The sequence below is a fragment of the Neodiprion lecontei genome, chromosome 5, assembly GCF_021901455.1.
Source record: "Neodiprion lecontei isolate iyNeoLeco1 chromosome 5, iyNeoLeco1.1, whole genome shotgun sequence".
In the NCBI taxonomy this organism is placed as follows: Eukaryota; Metazoa; Arthropoda; class Insecta; order Hymenoptera; family Diprionidae; genus Neodiprion; species Neodiprion lecontei.
In genome coordinates this window covers 29,857,074-29,876,479 of record NC_060264.1, presented here as the reverse complement: position 1 = coordinate 29,876,479, position 19,406 = coordinate 29,857,074, and the positions used below count along the sequence as shown (strand labels likewise).

Here is a 19,406-nt window from a genome sequence, read left to right as displayed (position 1 = left end):
TTCATTTTTATCTTCGAAGATGGAGAAAAAGAAATTCCGGTTTTTGGTAAAATACGTCTGATCCTGTAATTCGATCGGTTTGAACACGAAACTTTAGTTAGGTGTGATAACTTTCGATCGATTAAACTAATCAATGAATTACATTTTTACGTTGACATCGTAGATATCCATCCGACGGAGTGAACACGAAATACATTCTTCGATATTGGGCAATCGACTCTATCGAATCACTGGATCAAAAAATCTGTCCTTCATATTTCCAGTTTAAAGCAGTTTCAACAAATCACTTGTTTCAATTTACTTCGAATTGAATCTCGACAAAATTTATCACGCAACTTTCCTCGACGTCGTCAGTTTAATACATCTTCTTAAATTCTCGCAGACTCTTCCAAGACCGAGATTAAAAACTGTGTTGAACTGGCTTAAAACTTATGTAGACCAATCGAGTTAAACGTTGCGAAAAGCTCTTGTGCCGTAAACTTTGTTTCTACTGATCTGAAAATTGCCACCCTCTCGACTTGGCAAAAATTATATCGCACGATCAACTCCCGGAAACTTTACTGGGGTTTGAAAAAAAAAAAAAAAAAAAAAGTTTAAAAAGCAAAGCGACGATTCGTTAACAGTTACGTTAAATTTTACCGTCGGTCGATTTGATTTACACATAAAATTTTCAATTCAGCACAATCAGATTCGTTCAATGTAGGCACGCTATATTTCTCTCGTTGTTAATTACAATTATTATAAAAAAAATGTTGAGTGCATGCGTACGACATATTTGTATATATATATATATATATATATATACTACATGAAACCTTCCGATTCTGTCATGATAAAATAAAAGTAATAAAATATATCAAAAGCACGAGAGTCGAGGTAAAAAAAAATTTCAATTATACTCTCATTTGTTCATATTCATTCGGATCGGTTCCCCTCCGTTATTATCGTCATTATTATTATTATTTTCGTTTGTGAAATACTTTCGGGTGAGTTTAAATAACACAATGTTATATTCCTCTATCGCGGTACGAACCTAATTTTCAAAATCAAAGCTACGCGTTGTTCGAACCTTCGATAAGTGTGTACAAAAAAAAAAAAAAAATAAAAAATTCACCTCCCGTTACGAATCGATTAAACATAAAACAAGTTGTGTCAAAAGCCTCGCGAGTCGTCGACTTTGTTGTCTCAATTTCTTCATACAAGTTCATAATAAAGCCGCACCGCGAAACGTTATGCGATAAATTATCGCCGATAGTATCGCTCGCCTATTCCGGTCTGCTAGGGTCAAAGGGTTAATTTGAGGGTTGATTCGCTGTTCCGTTTCGTCCGTATGTCGTTAAGCGTTCCCTTTTAACCCTCCTCTTGTACCTACGACAACTATTCTGCACCCTCCGTCGATCAGCCAGCTGTGATTCGTTGCACGAGCGGCCGACTCTAGGTATACATACGTGCGTAAATACCTATATATATATATATATATATGTATATACGTATAAAAAACTCGCGAGAAACATTTTGTAGGTTCAATAAAGAAGCCGTCAAAGACACGCGATGCAAAAACTTATACGTACGATTATTTAGGCCCGCAATCATGCCCCTTGCCTCATACCTTCTTGTGTATATTATTGATCGTTCTCGGGGTAGTTCGATGAACGGGAATCTAATTCAATAATAACAGGCCTCTGTGTTACCACCTCGCCTTTCACCCTAGGAACTCACTTATACATACACATATACATATATATACATGTATGCATATATATATATATATATATGCATGTGTGTGTGTGTGTATGTATGGTACAAGCTACAGTAGAGAACGCGATTGTTTCAGGACGACATCTTGGTATATATTAAAATTTGAATAATTGGACCGAAGGGTAACAAAAGGATATTTCTGTTCTATTTTCGGATGCACATACCGAGGGTTTCGTAAACACTGTAAACAATTACAAATAGTGCAATATTTGATCAATCGATGCGTCACGAATATGAGATACATAACACCACGGATGCAATTCTTATCGCACCAACAAGGGTGATGATAAAAATAAAACTGATAGCGAAACGGAGAATGTAATTTTTACCGAAGCGTACGTGAGATGAAATTAATAATTAACTTTAACGCGATGTATATAAGAAAGAGGAATTTTAATACTTGAAAAATTAATGGATGTGATTTTTTTTTTTTTTTTTTTTTTCTCGCGGTAGGTCGCGAAGAACAAGTTTTACTGTCAATAATCGTTTAGTACCAAACTTTCGTTCGACATTCAACTTTTCCGTCGTCCAATTTATCGGTAATACTCGTCGAGAACGATACTCACATCGAGGCAGGTGAAAAATAATTGTTTCTTAACGAGAAATCTTTTCAACTCGATAAAATCGACGAAATTTCTTCTTTCCCGCGAACATACGCAGAGGTGAAAAAACAAAAGCCCAATTATCCGCTCTAACAACAATTGAGCATATTTAACCTGTAATCAACGGTTTTATTTCAAATTATTATTTTTTTTTTTTTGTTTTTGCCCTCTCCCCCCCCCCCCCCCCCCCCCCCATCGATTACAACGAGGTAATTACGAGCAAGACAGCTTCTCTTCGGCGAGCCAATTAATTACCACGTGAAAAAGAAAAAAGCCATATAAAATAAAATATAAATGCACCTTCGACGTAATATTTTCCCTTCTTTTCGTCCGTCTTAATTTTTCATTCATTCATTACCGCTCTCGTATACTTATTAATATATACATATTGCGAGTATACCGAGTTAATAATAATTATATGCAGAGACCGCGTTTGTGAGGCGAAAAGAGGAAGTAAACGGGGCACCCTTTGGGTGTCTCGTGAAAGTGGTCGATACCCACTCAAGTTCCCCTCGAACGCGTGCGGCAGAAACGGGAATGGGGGGTTGGCGGTTGGGGGTGGAGGTGGGGGTGGTGCGTTAAGTGCTGCGCGTTACCGCGAGCCAGAGTAATCATGCCTTCTGCCCGATTGAACCTACCTACCTACCTACCTACCAACCAACCAACCTACCCACCTACCCATCTCTCTCATGTCAGATTTTCATCTGTCTTTTCCACCTATCTACCCTTTCACGCCTGGCATATTCTCCTCTCCTTTCCGCCTGACCCTCTCGCCACCCGTTTAATTACATGACAGGAATGCCCGCGGCGTGTGCAAGAGGAAAATTTCGGGGCTGTGATTTTCCGCGAGTCGATAAGCAAAAAAGAATTAAAAAAAAAAAAAAAAAAAAAAAAAAAAAAAGAAAGAAAGAAAAGAAAAGAAAAACTCCGAGGGAATTGTAGTTATTCTGCATATATATATATATATATATATATATATATATATATATAAGAGTTGAGATGTGTTACTTTTGTACGACCAGAAAAAATTTCATTTTTTACAGTAACTAGAAAAATTGTGTAAAACAGGTATCGTTGGAAAAAACTGTTTTAATATTGTTGGAATTACGAAAAACGAGGTACGCGTAAACATTTTGCGTTACTGACGATCCTTTTTTGGTAAATGCAAAGCAAAATAGGTTTGTGAGATTTACTCTTTTTTAGGTTACAGCTAGAAAACTAATTTTCATTTTCTACCTATGACTATATTTTTTGACTGTGGTAAAAAATGAAAATAGTTAGACGATGAAATAGTTAGATTTCAACGATTTTTCAATCTTCGCGGATTAATACTTTGAGTCTTGTATTATTGTGCTTATTCGACTTTTGTAACAAGATAGTTCGGGTTTGTTGATTACGAATCTGACGTCAGACTTTGAAAATTCGAAATAGCGGATCCAATATGGCGGAAAAAAATTTCGAGCTTGATCGAATACGGTCAAAAAACTCTGCGCCGGGGTTTTCGGGGTCGCTGATTGGATTCGGAGTATTGAATTTTCAAAATCTGATTTCGCATTCGTGATCAACGACCCCGAAAACTATTGGACAGTTTTTTCTACGATTTCGATCAGATTTGAAATTTTCGTCCGCCATATTGGTTTCGTCATCTTGATGTTTTAAAATTCTATTTCAGATTCGTAATCAGCGACCCTAGATATTTATAATTTATGTAAAACATATACACGTGTAGAGGAGTAACTTTCACGGAAATGAATTATTCCTTCAATTTTCACAACTTTTTCAATCAAATTCTTTATCTAACAATCATAATTTACATTACATCGCAATGATTACTCACGAGTATTGAAAACTTATTCGTATACTATCAGAAATAGCGAAATACCGCAAAGAAATATGTTGTGAATTTCTCTAAATATGTAAAAAAAAAAAAAAAAAAATGGATATGAAACACAGGTGGTTAGAATACTTGTCACCACGACTCAAAGGATTAAATGACCGGAGATTTGGACTTTTTTTTGTTTATAACAATAACTTTTGATTATCGACGATATCGAATTTCAAAATATAAAGAAACGTGTAAATTATGACGGATTCCACGTTGCCAAAAAATTATAAAAAAAAATTCTATTCTCTTCCGGGGATTCTTTCTTTCTGATCCCCGTGTATAGTTCTGGTTTACTATACACGGTGAAAAGCGTTATAGAAGAGTGGGGAGGTTGAAGTGCGTGACATTAAGGTAACGATGCAATTTTAGGAAAAATGGTTACTTCGCAACTTTAGAAATTGGCTGAAATTCAGTAAACCGTAACGAAGCAGAACATAATATCTAAAATTCCAAAAACTCGGTCCCTTTCAAAGCCGTTGTAAGGTTGAAGGTTGGTGAATTTTTTTTTTTTTTTTTTTTCCCTTCAAAGTATCGTTACGTTAAACGTTGCGAACTTAGCAAACTCCTAGAAAAACATTTTCCGCAATTAAATAGAATTAAAAATTTATCAATATAATGTATGCACTGAGAGAAATTTTTTATTTCCAATTACCGCTCAGTCTTTGACTATTTTCATTTTTTACCACAATCGAAATGTATAGTTCTAGGTAGAAAATGAATGATGCGCGTATTTCGTTTTTTGTAATTCCAACAATATTCGAACAGTTTCTATTTTTTTTTTTTTTTTTTTCTTTTAACGATACTCGTTTTACTCGATTTGACAAATGAAATTTTTCTCAGTGCGCTGATTGATTTCGTAGAAAATTTTTCAACGAGGTGAGAAATTATATCGCGAATCAAGTAGCATGCTGCAAAGCTAGTTCGTTTTTTTCCGTTCGAACGATCCTTCGAAACTTCAAGCAGCGTCTATACGCGTACAGATTGGGAAAATATCTCGAACTATCGGTCTAAGATTTTCTCATCTTTCGACGCAGTTATTTCCCCAAGTTTAGATATTCTCCAGACACCGACGAGGGTTCGAAACGAAACTGATTGTTCTAGTCTGTAAGTGAGACACGTTCCGCCTTGAATCCGTTGCACAGTTCGATTATTACAAGCTCGCTAATAGCCGGATACCGAAGTAGAGTACGAGTCAAGTCAGGTCGGCCACCTCGAGGTCGTCAATGGTAAGAAAAAGTTCCGTAATAAAAAGTATAAAAAGTGAGGCAGGGAGAAAAAGTCAAACAGGAAGTAGGTATGGTAGACGAAAAGAAAAAAGACGAACAAAATTAAACGAAAAAAGTAAACGGCCGCTGTAGCTTTCGGCATTTTTATCAAACTTGTACTGCAGCCAAATTTGAACCTCGAAATGGTACAGAAACGAAAAGAACAATGCGGAAAAACAATTTTTTCGCCACACTTTTCGTCAGCGTGATAGGGAAATACTCTGTCGATCTGTCCGATAAACTTCTGCGATTATCGCGAAAACGGTGCGAGTGAAAAGTCCGAAACTGATAGGACGCGGTAACGAAATAAAGAAAGTTTTGAAAGAAATGTTGTTTTGACAAAAAAAATATGTATAGATATTAGGGTGTTTCAAAAAAAGACGGATTTTTTTTTCTTTTCTTTTCTTACGGTGTCCAAAAATTCATAGTATACCTGAAAAAAAAAATTTTGGCGCCAATATGAGCTCTTGATATCAATAGTAAGGTTTGCCTCTGTCCATTTCTTTATTTTCCATTTAAATAACACGGGAAATTTGTTTTTTCATTTTTGAATTTTTATTACTTTGGAACGGTTCATCGTAACAACAATCTGAAAAAAGAGATTTGTAGGAAATTTCACGCTCTACAAAAAACGTCCGAAGATCAAAGATCCTCTGATCAAACGTTTCGAAGATATCAGCGATCAAAAATAACACTAATCAAAAATTTCATATATTTTCCAATAAAAGTACAAAAAAATATCATGTTCCATATTTATATTATTTTTTACGTAAAATTACTTTAATTCTGTTAACCTGAGACTGTAAAATTTTTTTTTGCTAATTAATTCAACACTTAACTCACAAAAATCATTTATGTGATATTTTTAACCTTTATATTTATGTATTTGTGCTTTTTGTGAGTCAAGTGTTGAATTAATTAGCGAAAAAAAGAAAAAAGTTTACAGTCTCAGGTCAACAGAATTAAAGTAATTTTACGTAAAAAATAATATAAATATGGAAAATGATATTTTTTTGTACTTTTATTGGAAAATATATGAAATTTTTGATTAGTGTTATTTTTGATCGCTGATATCTTCGAAACGTTTGATCAGAGGAACTTTGATCTTCGGACGTTTTTTGTAGAGCGTGATATTTCCAACAAATCTCTTTTTTCAGATTGTTGTTACTATGAACCGTTCCAAAGTAATAAAAAATGAAAAAACAAATTTCCCCTGTTATTTAAATGGAAAATAAAGAAATGGATCGAGGCAAACCTTACTATTGACATCAAGAGCTCACATCGGCGCCAAAATTTTTAATTTTAGGTATACTATCAATTTTTGGACACCGTAAGAAAAGAAAAAAAAAATCGTCTTTTTTTGAAACACCCTAACAGGTATACGTAAACTGGGCAAACATAATTGTTTATTTGTAAATAGTAATAAGGAGGAAGAAGTGTGTTCGATAAAATTTCAAAGATTCGTCCGTGATATTGGATCCACCATTCTGAATCTTGAAAATCTGATATCAGATTCGTAATCAGCGACTACGGAAAGCGCAAAATATTATTTTGTTAGAAAATTTGACTCGGCACAATAACGCGTGACTCAAAGGGTTAAATCGATGTATAATACTCGTATATTGTGAAAAAGTAGTAAATAGAAGGGGTAAGTTTTTCAATAAAAATTTTAAGAAACGGGCGTATCAGACGGGAAGAATAAGAATATAAGAATAAGATAGGCGAGTGAGTATTTCAAAAAATAGAATACCTTAAACAGCAGCTTTCCGATACCTTACAGATACATTTTCATTCTCCTCGCAGCCCTCGCGTATATCGCCCAAGGGATATATGTATATTTGAAATCTTTTGCCGAGGAAAAGTAAGGCGAAATGGAGATAAGGCAGCGCCGTTCGGCTCGTTCTCTTATGTTATTTAAATTGGAAAACGATAAATCGATTCGGTGCCACCAGAGCTGTAGATATATAACGATTAAATTCTCACTCGAACCCGAGATTGGTATACGATAGTTCGAAAAGTCAATCCGTCAAGTTTATTCGTACTTTACGATTCACCGTGTCGCAGAAAAATTCGACAACGAGTACAACTGTAAAATCTTTCCAAATATCCCATGGATAAAAACTTTGTCTACCGTAAGTCGAAAATTCAAGAAAGAGAGAAAAAGATATTTCGATTAAAAATAATAAATATCAACACCATTTTCGAACCAAAATTGGCCTTTTTTTTATACAAAACTCTCTCCGGATAAACAAATCCAGAATAATAATAATAACAAAATGTGGTATTCGACGATCAATTACCGATTTTTGTGCCAAACGGATTATTTTTTGATTTTTTTTTCCGTCAGGAACCGAACGTTAAAAAAAAGTACGGGAAGAGCTGTTGGGTCGGATAGAAAAAAAAAAAAAAAAAAAAAAAACATAAAAAGAAAGAAGGGCTGAGGGGGGGGGGGGGAGGGGGAGAAAAAACTTGGCGAAGAACCCGAAGCTGGGAAACGAAAAACAAACATTGTCCGCAAAAAATTCACGAGGATAAACGATAAAAGATAAAAGCGGGTGAAAATTTCTTACGCAAGCTCTCTTCTCTCTCTCTCTCTCCCTTCTCTCTCTTTTTTCTCTCTCTCTCTCTCTCTCTATAATCTATCTTACGCTCGCGCAATCCTTCTCCGCAACTTTTTTATTCGTCTCCACTGCTTAGCCTGTGTATGTATAGCACTTCTTAGTCCAAACTATAGTACCGATAAATAGATTCACGAGCGTGTTTTGTGTGTTGGGATATAATCGACCGATCAATAATCACATCTCTCTATCTCTCTCTCTCTCTCTCTCTCTTTCTCTCTCTCGTTTAGTGTATAATATGAATTTAGCCCGCGTGACGTGTCTCTGAGAATTCTTTGCCGATAAAAATGAATAAATGATTATGAATGACGCGTGAAAATTATTTTCGACATATACGTGTATAGGTATTTATACACGCACCTAGGTATCATTTTCTATTCCCCTGATTCAACGTGCGCAGTTTCGTGTACAGGTGTATAAGATACGAAACCATGCAATCATGACAAACCCAAGACACATGTACGAAGAAGTTTCTATTCCTTTAATTCGACTGTTTTGTACACGGTGAATTACAGCAATTTTATGAATTTTTTACAGAAAGTCTGGTTATCCTAATTTAAGGAAACTTTTATACATGGAGAATTTCATGCGAACGTGCCGATGCCAACCATTTATCATTTTGTTGAAAAATTTTTTTTTTCACCAATTTTCCCAATTCTGAAACAGTGCTCTGAATTTTTTCACATTTTTTTTTTTTTTTTCATTCAACTGGTCGATTATTTACAAATATTGAGAGTGATTTTGAAAGAAGCTTTTTTTTTAATTCTAAACAAAATTCTAAAAACTTTCATGTTTCGTTTGGAAAATTTCTAGACTGGTTCCGTCATGGAACGATTATTACTTTTTTTTTTTTTTTTTTGGGGACAAAAAAAAGAGAGTGCATAAGCCCTGCGTCGGACATTCGATTCTACGACACGAGCTACGAATCTTGACTAAAAAGACTTCTTTTGGGCACATAAGAGCACTAAAATCAGACCTGAGAGGATCGGCGAGGGAAGGAGCCTCTAATTTCTGGGTAACCTAATCAAAAGGCGCCGAGAGGATGCCATTACCGAAAACGAGTGGCTGCTGCTGCGGCTATACAAACCAGTCGATATATCTTGAACACGCGAAAAAACGGTGGAAAAGAAAGCGAGAAAAGTAAGGAAGGAAGAAAAAAAGAAAAAGAAAGAAAGGAAGTAAATATAGAGGGAGGGGATTTCGGGAGGGGGGAAAAAGGAAAAAGACAACTAACCAGAGGAGGGATGAAAAGTTTGACCGCAGTTTTGCCTGACGTATTTAGGTGCTATGTAAGCGAAAGAGAAAGTGAGAGAGAGAGAGAGAGAGAGAGAGAGAAAATAAAATCAAAAGTGAGGAAAATCGTGAGAACTAGGTTGAATGTTGGTAAATCGGAAAAACCGATCGATCACTGAATTAACGGGCTGTTAAAATTATGAAAAGTACCTTATGAGTTAAAAAAAAAAAGGTATAGATGATGTTGTCAGAAATTGGTGAGTATTAAATCATGCTAGAAGATGATAAAATTAATTTGGAATCTGTGTAAAAAAAAAAAAAAATGATAAAAGAAAATTTCTGTATTCTTAAATAATCGATTGAATGTTTATCGAAGCTTTGGTAACGAATTAAAATTTATTGGCCAATAATAATTCCGAGTGTAATATTACGTGTAAAATGAGTAGCAGAATCGCGTTAAACATTACGCAGGGAATATTGTAGGGGAACAGAAATCGCCAGAAGAACCGATTTAATGTATAAAAAGCGGAAAATTTCCAAGTACGAAGTTAGTTTACGGTTGTATTTTAGCCCCCAAGCGCGGTTCCTTCGCTGAACATTAATATTCAATTAAAAGATAAAGCCAAAGTTGAAAAGAGGAAAACCCGATTCCGCATCGAGTCATAAGACTAAGCGTATATTGCATACGGAGATTTTTGTAGGTACAACGATGTATGTGCACAGAGAGTTCAGCGTTCAATCCCTGATTTCTAGACGTATGCATAACACATACAGAGGATGAAATACAGAGCTGAAGCGTGCGGAATTAGCAGCGAAACGTGTCAAAATTTTTCAAAGTAGAAAAATGCACTTCACTTTTATCCCCATATCCTTTTTCATCATTTTATACTTTTTTTTTTCCAACCAGTATATGGCCGCTCGATATATTTCCGCTCGATATATTTCCGCTCGATATATGGCCGCTCGATATATGGCCGCTCGATATATGGCCGATATATATTATAAATACAGTCACGAGTGAAATGGGTAAATTAATCGGTAAAAACAAAGAGTAGTTATGAAATGAAAATGAAAAAAAATTAATTAAAAAAAATACAAAAAAATGAATCAAAAAAGGACGAAAACAAAAAAAAAGATACGTGCGAAAGTGAAGAATAAGGGAGAATAAATTCGGGCAAGAGAGACATAATCGCACAGTTGACGATGAGATAAGAATTGTGGCGGTTGACTGAAAAGAGGAAAGGAAAGGAGAGCTTGCAAGTCGCGTCCTACGCGACAATTTTCGAGGGTACGTCGGAATTGATTTACAGTGATTTCTTTAATCGCCCGAGGCAAATGAATATAAGGTGTACATCCTGCGACCTCGGTGGGTTTTATTTTTAGCCAAATCAGCGCCGGCAGTCAGAGCGATGAAACAAATCGCTCCTATAAATCTCAATTTCAACGACGCGTATAATAATTTGACGAGATTCATCATTTCTTACGAGAGCTTCAAATTCTTATTCGCCTTCTCGCAATTTACAAAATACCCACACGTATAAGCCGGAGGAATAAATTGATTCGGTCGTAAGAAATTTTCATTCGCAAAGATTAATTTTACGCGAGATGATTTCAATATCGTCGTTATATAATTGATCGGATGATGAGACGATTGAAAACGATAAATTTAAACTAAAAAAGGTCCTTGAAAGTGATATCAAATTATATTCTTACGATTTTTTTTCCTACTTTCTTTGCACCCGTTTCCGTGCCAAAATTGTGGGAAAATAGTTGGGAATGTTTTTTGGATCAATACTCTCGATTCTGTCCCAGATTAATGAATTACTGTCAAATCGGTCGAAATAAATTTTTCATAACGCTACATGTACAATATATTATACAGAGTTTATTAATTAAAATTTGATAAAAGTTTATCTGAGGTAATTTGTTTCGTAATGATTATAATAATTTGGATTTTTCCGTTGAAATTCTCAAATTTAAATGATTTATCATCATTCTTCTGTGCAGATTAAATTCAGATTGATTGATCCCGTTTCCAGATATTGAATCTTCGTTCAATTTATCACCTTCAATTACTGTTTTTTTTGTTCCGTTTCCTTTTTCGTAGCAACGCCTTTTTGTACTCTTATCGCTTTTTGCTACGGTAGGCAAAGCTGTGTCGTAGGATCCGTATAAAGAACATTTTCTCTAATCATATAATTTTTGTTAGGAAAGAAAAAAAATTTTTTTATTCTAAGTTATGATCGAGAGGAAAAACAAAACAAAAAGTAGAAACACACAATTAATTCGATAATTCTAATCAGATATGTATTCCTGATTCTACTGTTACACGAAAAAATTTAAAAAAAAATTAAAATTCTATTCTCCAACTATAACATATGATACGTATAATACGAAGTTTTGATATATTAATTTTTCACTTATTTTGAGTTCCGACAGTATCTGTACGAATATACATCATCAACGCGATATTTAGGCATCTAGTTTACCGTTTCATATTTTTTCATACAGCTAACTAAAATTTCATTCATACATAACTGCAACTATCAGGATATTATTATTAAAATTTTATAAATGAAGCTTGATCGGTCGAAATTTCAGGTACGTACCTACACACATTGAAAATAAAATAAACGCAATGTAACAAATTGAAATGAACAAACTGTACGACAAAATAAAATTTCTGTAGATACAGGTATAACTAAATGATCTTAAAAACTATGATCTATGAAAATAAATATCATCTCAATATCTTCGATCTGTCGTTGTTAACATTACTATTGTTGTTGTTGTTGTTGTTGTTGTTGTTAAAACTGCGACTGTTTTTTTTTTTTTTATTAATTTTTTTTTTTATTTCGTAGCGTCTATAATGAAGGCACCTCAACACTAATAACCATACCTTTTGTATATCGTCAGTATAAAGCCATGCCTATTCAGGCCGAGAGTTGAAATGACAGAAGAGAAGAGAAGAGAAGAGAAAATGGGGTGCTGAGCGGATCTCCGGTTAACTCTTAGCGATTGCTGATTGCTCCGTGTCCGTCCGTCTAGTCCTGATTTCCTTTTTTCCTTCTCAATTTCTTCCTTTCTTTATTCCATTTTATTTTTTTTTATATTTTTTTTCCCCTCCTTGCCCTAGCTCGCCGATCAAAAACACAGGGACATTATCAAGCCTCAGCCTCGGAGGCTCCTATCCATCGGCTATTCGATGTTACAGCGATGCAGCGCCGTGCTGCTCTGATTCCTTCCTCGTTTACTGCGAGACCGACTTTGCCCCGCCCAGACATGTAGATTAGCTAGACTATAATATCATGACCCCGTGGCGCAGGATTCTTGGATCCCTTTTTCTACCGCAGCAGTTTTTTTCATCCTCGCCAAAATTTTTCACTTTTTCCTCTTCCGATTTATCTTAGATTTTTTGAGATACGATTAACGATATTTTACGATGAGGATTCTTATTCTCATTATTGTTGTTGTTATTATTGTATTAACACAGAAACAAGTTTTGAAATTTTAGGAATCGTATGAGAAATCACCCGATCAATGTAGAACTTGTCGAGTATAATATCTCGTAATAACTTTATAAAATATGAGCAATCATGAAATAATGTAATCACGGTGTAACCTCTGAAATCAGTAATATTAAAATAGAACACTGCATAAGTAATCATAGGCAGTAATGAGAAATCGTTTATGATTACAGCAATCTCTCTGTAACCTTGAGAAATCGTATGAGAAATCACCTGATCAAAGTTAAATTTATTTCTCAAGTATAACATCTCGTAATAACTTGATAAAATATGAGCAATCATGAAATATTGTAATCACGGTGTAATCTCTGAAATCAGTAATATTAAAATAGAACACTGCATAAGTAATCATAGGCAGTAATGAGAAATCGTTTATGATTACAGCAATCTCTTTGTAATCTTGAGAAATCGTATGAGAAATCACCTGATAAAAGTAAAACTTATTTGTCAAGTACAGTATCTCGTAATAAATCGATAAAATTTGAGTAATCATAAAACATTGTAACTATGGTGTAATCTCTGAAATAAAACTGAAATCAGTAATATCAAAGTGAAATTCTGCATAAGATATCATATGAGAAATCACCTGATCAAAGTTAAATTTATTTCTCAAGTGTAACATCTCGTAATAACTTTATAAAATATGAGTCATCATGAAATATTGTAATCACGGTGTAATCTCTGAAATCAGTAATATTAAAATAGAACACTGCATAAGTAATCATTGGCAGTAATGAGAAATCGTTTAGTATTACACCAATCTCTGTACAATCTTGAGAAATTGTATGAAATTTTATAAATCGTATGAGAAATCACCCGATCAATGTAAAATTTATCTGTCAAGTATCTCGTAATAAATCGATAAGATGTGAGTAATCATGAAATATTGTAATCGGGGCGTGACTTTTTTCTCAGCGAAACACGCCTCGGTCGAAAATTTCTCTGTTATATCCCACGTGTAAATCTATCTAATTCGAGTTCGTTGCGAAATAGCCAGCATTTTGCACGTGCGTTATACGGTTCATGCGGCAGGATTATGCATTTGTCCGTTATTCTATGCACGATTTTGCTATTTATCTATACTATGTAGACCCGAATGCCGAATGGGGAATGGCCGAGAATATCGCCGCGGTTAGGAAGTGAAAGGCTTTTGCACGCTACTGCAGAATTCGCCCAAGTCATTTGTACCTACGTGCATTATGCATTGCACAGATAAATATAGTTTATTATAGGCATGTATAGAGTGGATGAATTTTGTCGTTATCAAAGGTACGAATAATTAAATCAATTCAAAAGTTCAACGCGGTTTTTGTGTATTACTTTTCCTTTTTCGTTTCTTGGAATTCAATTTTGGAAAATAAAAAAAAAAAAAAAAAAAAACAACTTTGATCAGACGAAAATGATCAATAAACTAAGTATACTTGGTTCATGAAAATGTAACCGAAATATTGTAAACCTTTCGCAATTTTTGGTTGGTAAATATTGGCCACGGAAAAAAAATCAAATATTTGCAAAAATTCACGATACTTTGTACGTTCATAAATTTGATAAAGATTTTTCACCAAACACATTTTTCTTTCCTACAATCATAAAAAAAAATTCACGAGTTTCTAACAAATTACGTAATATTTCGAAGTAGCCTCGCACGAAGTGCGGTTTGAAATCTTTGTTATACTTTCGATTAATCCGACGAAATTGTGTGAATTTATTTTTACATTATTTATTCTTCTTCTAAATCTCTGACAAACAAGGCGTGAAATTCGCGTATCCCAGTATAATAGAAATCGATCAACGACCCGTGTCAAATCGCACCTGCAATTTGTTTTAATTCTATCGTTCTGTCGTTGTTGATGTAATTTTTTTTTTTTTTTCTTGGCTTCCTTACTTACAACTGGTATCGTCGATTTCGTTTGTGGGTATAATTTATAAGCCATAGTCAATTGCCGAATCGACCCCGGCATACTTTGCCGATATTGCACCGGAAACAACACGAAGCGACAACAATTCTTCTCACGGCTAGGGAAAGTAAGACAAACACGCCTGCGATATCAGCGTTAGTCAACCTTTGATCGCTGCTGTTGCTGCCTGTTTTGTTTGCGGTTTAGCAGATATCAGCAGTTGAGACGTTTGACCGATATAAAACCGCCAGGTAATAATCCCGCCTCTATTTCCACTACGATTTCTCCTCCAATTTCCCCATCGCAAGATTATTCTGCCCCGGATAGGATATAATATTGTAAACAACGACGAACGACGGAAAACGAAAGTAGGTAAGCACAGAGATTGAATTCCTAACGACTGCACGTTTCGTCGTCTGCTAAAATTCAATGCGCACGCGCAACGATCCGAGAGCAATTGTTTGACAGGATGGCCAACTGTTCCTAACGTGCAAAAATTTTTTTGTACAATTGTGGATTTAACAAAACCACCACCGACAACTGTTCAAATTTTTGAGGTTAGAGACGATTGGGCGCCCTGGAAAAACATCCGGTTTCGAATCGCAGCGCATGCGCATTAAATTTTAGCAAAAGACGAATTGTGCGGTCGTTAAGAATTCACTCTGTAGTCGTTAGGAATTGCTAAATTGTTCTATTCTGCGATTATACGTATATCTCATCATTGTGAAGTGATATATAAATTCGAAAAACAAATCTCCGCATGTTTCGATCTTGTTTTGTGATCTCTGAAAATTTTTCATCTAATGAAAGGGTTTTGCGAGTTGAAAAAAATTTTTCACAATGTATCAAATTCTACGATGTATGAAAAACTCTTTTTAATATCTTTAGCCTTGTATTTGTACGTAAGCGCGAAGCGAGAGAAAAAAACGAAGTAAGCAAAAAATAATGTAAAAAGAAAAACGAACAACGACAAAAACGAGGGGTAATAAATAAGACCGAAATATTCAATTTAAACTTTTGTACGAGTATAATAAATTGTGCGGTCATCGGTTTAGTCAAGGGAAAAAAAGAAGCCGGATAACGGAAGGATGAGAGAATCAGAAATAAATCTCTCCCCGAAACAGCGGATCACGAGCACTTAAAAAATAATATGGATCAATATTTCGTATAAAATACAGTATGATCGCGTGATGTAAAGTCATCGTGAGAAAATTATACCAGATCTTATTTAAATCATCATTAATTACCGCTTTTGCAATGCATAATTTACTAAATGGCGATTTTGAAAATTTTATTTTGGAGACATATAAATAAATAAAAATTCTCTACATTATTATATCGAGGCTTAAAGAATTTGTATCCAAACACACGACATTAAATAAATAAATATACATTAATCAAGGAAGGTAAGAAATCTTCACTTGATGTTGAATGATTAATAATTACTAGAAAAACGGTTAAAAAAAAAAAAGAAAAGAAAAAACAAAAGCGAACGAGAATAAATTAAATTTACAGAGTCACTGCGATAATATTTATGAAATGTACGGAGCTTTTTTCAACCGTTAGACTCAAATTCTTTTTTTTTTTGTTATTTTCGTTTTTCTTTTTTCAACGAAATTCTGGTGTCGGAATTGTGAAATATCCAGACCGAAGCATTTCAAATCTTTCGTTTCGGAAATTCCTAAGTTAAAGAAAATTCTCCGTAGTCCGGAAATTCCCTGAATTTTCCCCTTGACGTTTGAAATATATTTTACACACATGAAAGCCTCTCTGATAATTTATATTTTGACAATTTACCTGATCCGGTATTTCCGCCAGGTTGTGAAGACTGATGTTGTAAATGGTGTTCCTGAAACACAAGAGGGGGGAAAAAAAATTTGAGATTCCGTTAACCGGACGCTGCTCGGAGCAATTCTCGCATGACATTCGTGATTCGGTAAATCCGTATAATACAGCGCTTCCAGAGTCGCCTCAGGCTTCATGGAAAATTATTGCAAATTAGACTCCCAAGACTTTTACTGGAGATGATTTTTGCATTAAATGATACTCTTCTTTTCTTTATGTCACTTTTTATCTCGTTGCCGTTTATTGTATCAAGTAAACGCTTTCTTTGTTCTCGACGTTGTTATTTTATTTATTTATTTTTTTCCCTCTTTTCGTTTTTCTCTGGCTTTTTAGTATGTGATACTATACACCGTTTTAAAGGATAAAACCGGAGAATTGGATAAAAAAAAAAAAAAATTAAATAAAATAAGATAAGAAAACACAACGACAACGGATAATTTACGCTGGAATGATTATTACCGTGTAATTTTAGTTTTTTTTTTTTTGTAATCGTTACCTGGCACCGATCAACATGGAAGTCCCCGTCCGTTCCAACAGCTTAAAGTGTTCCACGTGGCTCTCGTTTCCCAGGAATTTCTGCCCCATGTCGTCTGAAAAACAGAGATGAGAAATGCTGAAAATTAGTCCAATTTAGGTGCGGATAAAACACGGAAAATTTCAGAATTGCACAACGGTATTCATTAAATTAGGACGTGCCGAGAAAAAAAAAAATCCCAATTTTCCTGAAGTACGTTAAATAACATATCTCATCCAAATACGAGCTCTTAATATTGATATTTGGAGATGCCTATTTTTTTTTTAATTCCATTTTCCGTATAAACAACACGTAAAGAAAATCGGAAAATTTTTGAATTTCCATTTCTCGTAAACGGCTCGACTTAGAAATTTTCTAAATACAGATTTTTACAGGAAATTCCACGCTCTATAAAAAAAAGTACGGAGATAAAATTTTCCCAACTCTAACCGATTGAGAGATATTCGCATATTATGACTCAATGTTTATAAACGAATATCTCGCGATCGGTTGGGAGTTGGGAAAATTTTATTTCGGCACTTTTTCTAAATTTAGATAGTTTATGAGTCGAACCACTTGCGAGCGATAGAAATTCAAAAATTTTCCGACTTTCTTCAATCGTTATTTAAAAGGAAAATGGAGAAAACAAAATAATTAAATGTAATGAGTATAAATCAGGAACTGTTCTGCTGCAAATAAATACATTGAATTCCGACATTTTCGAGGCAAGAATTTTCCCAGCTACTACGACGAATGAAATATTTCTCAGTGCTGGTGTAAGAATTGTAGAAAAAAAAAAAAAAAAAATTATCACAACATCTTTTTCGAGGTTGAATAATCGTATAAAATAAATTCGTCGAGCCGAATAAATAACGTTAGAGGAAAATCATTGGTCGAGTTGACAGGAAAAGCCCAACATACGCAACAAGCTCCAGCTTTAGTTACATTATTTTTGGGTGCTATTCAAATCCCTTTTCCCCAATTCTCAATTCCCCGAGGCGAGAGTATAAGTTTGTAAATTAACCGTGATACTGTATAAGTGCGAGAAACCCGAATCGGGGGAAAAACAAACAAGGGGAATACGAAGGGGGTTAAAATCGATGAGTGAGATGAAGAGCGAGGGGGGAGGAATAAGGAGATGAGAGGGGGTCGAGGAAGTGGCTCGACGTGTTTGGAGTGTCCTGCAGGATGAGGGGGAGCTGAGGTGGCGGGGCTAATCCGACTGGATTGCCGGTTGTCACATGCCTGCAGGGACGACCAATTAGTGTATCCCGGAATTCATCCCGCTTCTCAATGAATTAATCTGCGTCTATCTGTTTATCTTCACAGCCGGTCTGTTCGCCTGCGTTTCCGTGTTTGTGTGTACGGGCCATTCCGGGTCGTTGACTCTCCCCCCCCCCTCCCTCCCCGTCCCGGGATTCCAACGATCAATGGGTTATTTAGTTGTTTTTTTTTTTTTTTTCGATCGATAACAACGACTCGAAATTTGTCTCCGCCATTTTTAAAAGGGATAAATCTGTTTTGTTTTCTTTTTTCCATCTTCTTTTTTTTTTTTGTAGAACAAGGGACTGGAAAACGCACATTTTTCCGTCACGGTTCCGAAATCGGACGAGAGTGATGAGTGTGTTGTATTTTTTTTTTTTGAATTTCATTCTTTCGATAAAAAATATATTTGACGGTTTCTTGCGGTGGAAAATAAAATTTGAAAAAAAAAAAAAAACACTCGGATTCAGTGAAATTCGATTTTCTTTTTATTACCGGAGGAAAACTAGGGAAACGATGCTTGATTCGCGAAAAAAAATAATAATAATAATAATAACAATAATAGAAACTCGATCGACAGGAATCTTGAATAAAATACACGATTTATTTAGGGAAATTACATAATTTCTAACATATTTCAATATTACTTTCATTGACTTGAATAATTCTATGAAAGGACTATTGAAAGATGACAAAAATTACCTAATTTTCCCAAATAAATTATATGTGTGAGGCATTCTACGTCAAATCGATCTGAGCCTGAAACTCGACCTCCAGAAGTTTGCTCGCAATTTTTTATATGCTTGTATTTGCTCTGAAAAGCACCAATTTTTTTTTTTCACAAATCTTTCGAAATCATCGGAATTAGGTAAAATTCTTTAAAACGACCGTATCGATCGACACGTTTTAAAAATTGGAAATAATTTCGAAGAGTTCTGGGCTTTTTCGAGCTTTTTTGAAAGTAACGTGAGAAAAAGAAAAAACAAATCACAAATGAT

The 19,406-nt window shown here is 34.8% G+C and overlaps 1 protein-coding gene across 3 annotated transcripts in view; it reads right to left on the bottom strand.

The window, feature by feature from the left end:
• LOC107221389 (semaphorin-1A) overlaps positions 1-19,406 on the bottom strand; it is a 138,227-nt gene that overhangs the window by 28,485 nt on the left and 90,336 nt on the right. For all 3 annotated transcript variants that reach the window (XM_046739803.1, XM_046739802.1, XM_046739804.1), the window contains 2 exons: positions 17,128-17,221; positions 16,584-16,635 (listed from right to left, as the gene is read on the bottom strand). In XM_046739803.1, coding sequence (XP_046595759.1) covers positions 16,584-16,635; positions 17,128-17,221 — 146 coding nt within the window. The remainder of the gene's footprint in view (positions 1-16,583; positions 16,636-17,127; positions 17,222-19,406) is intronic.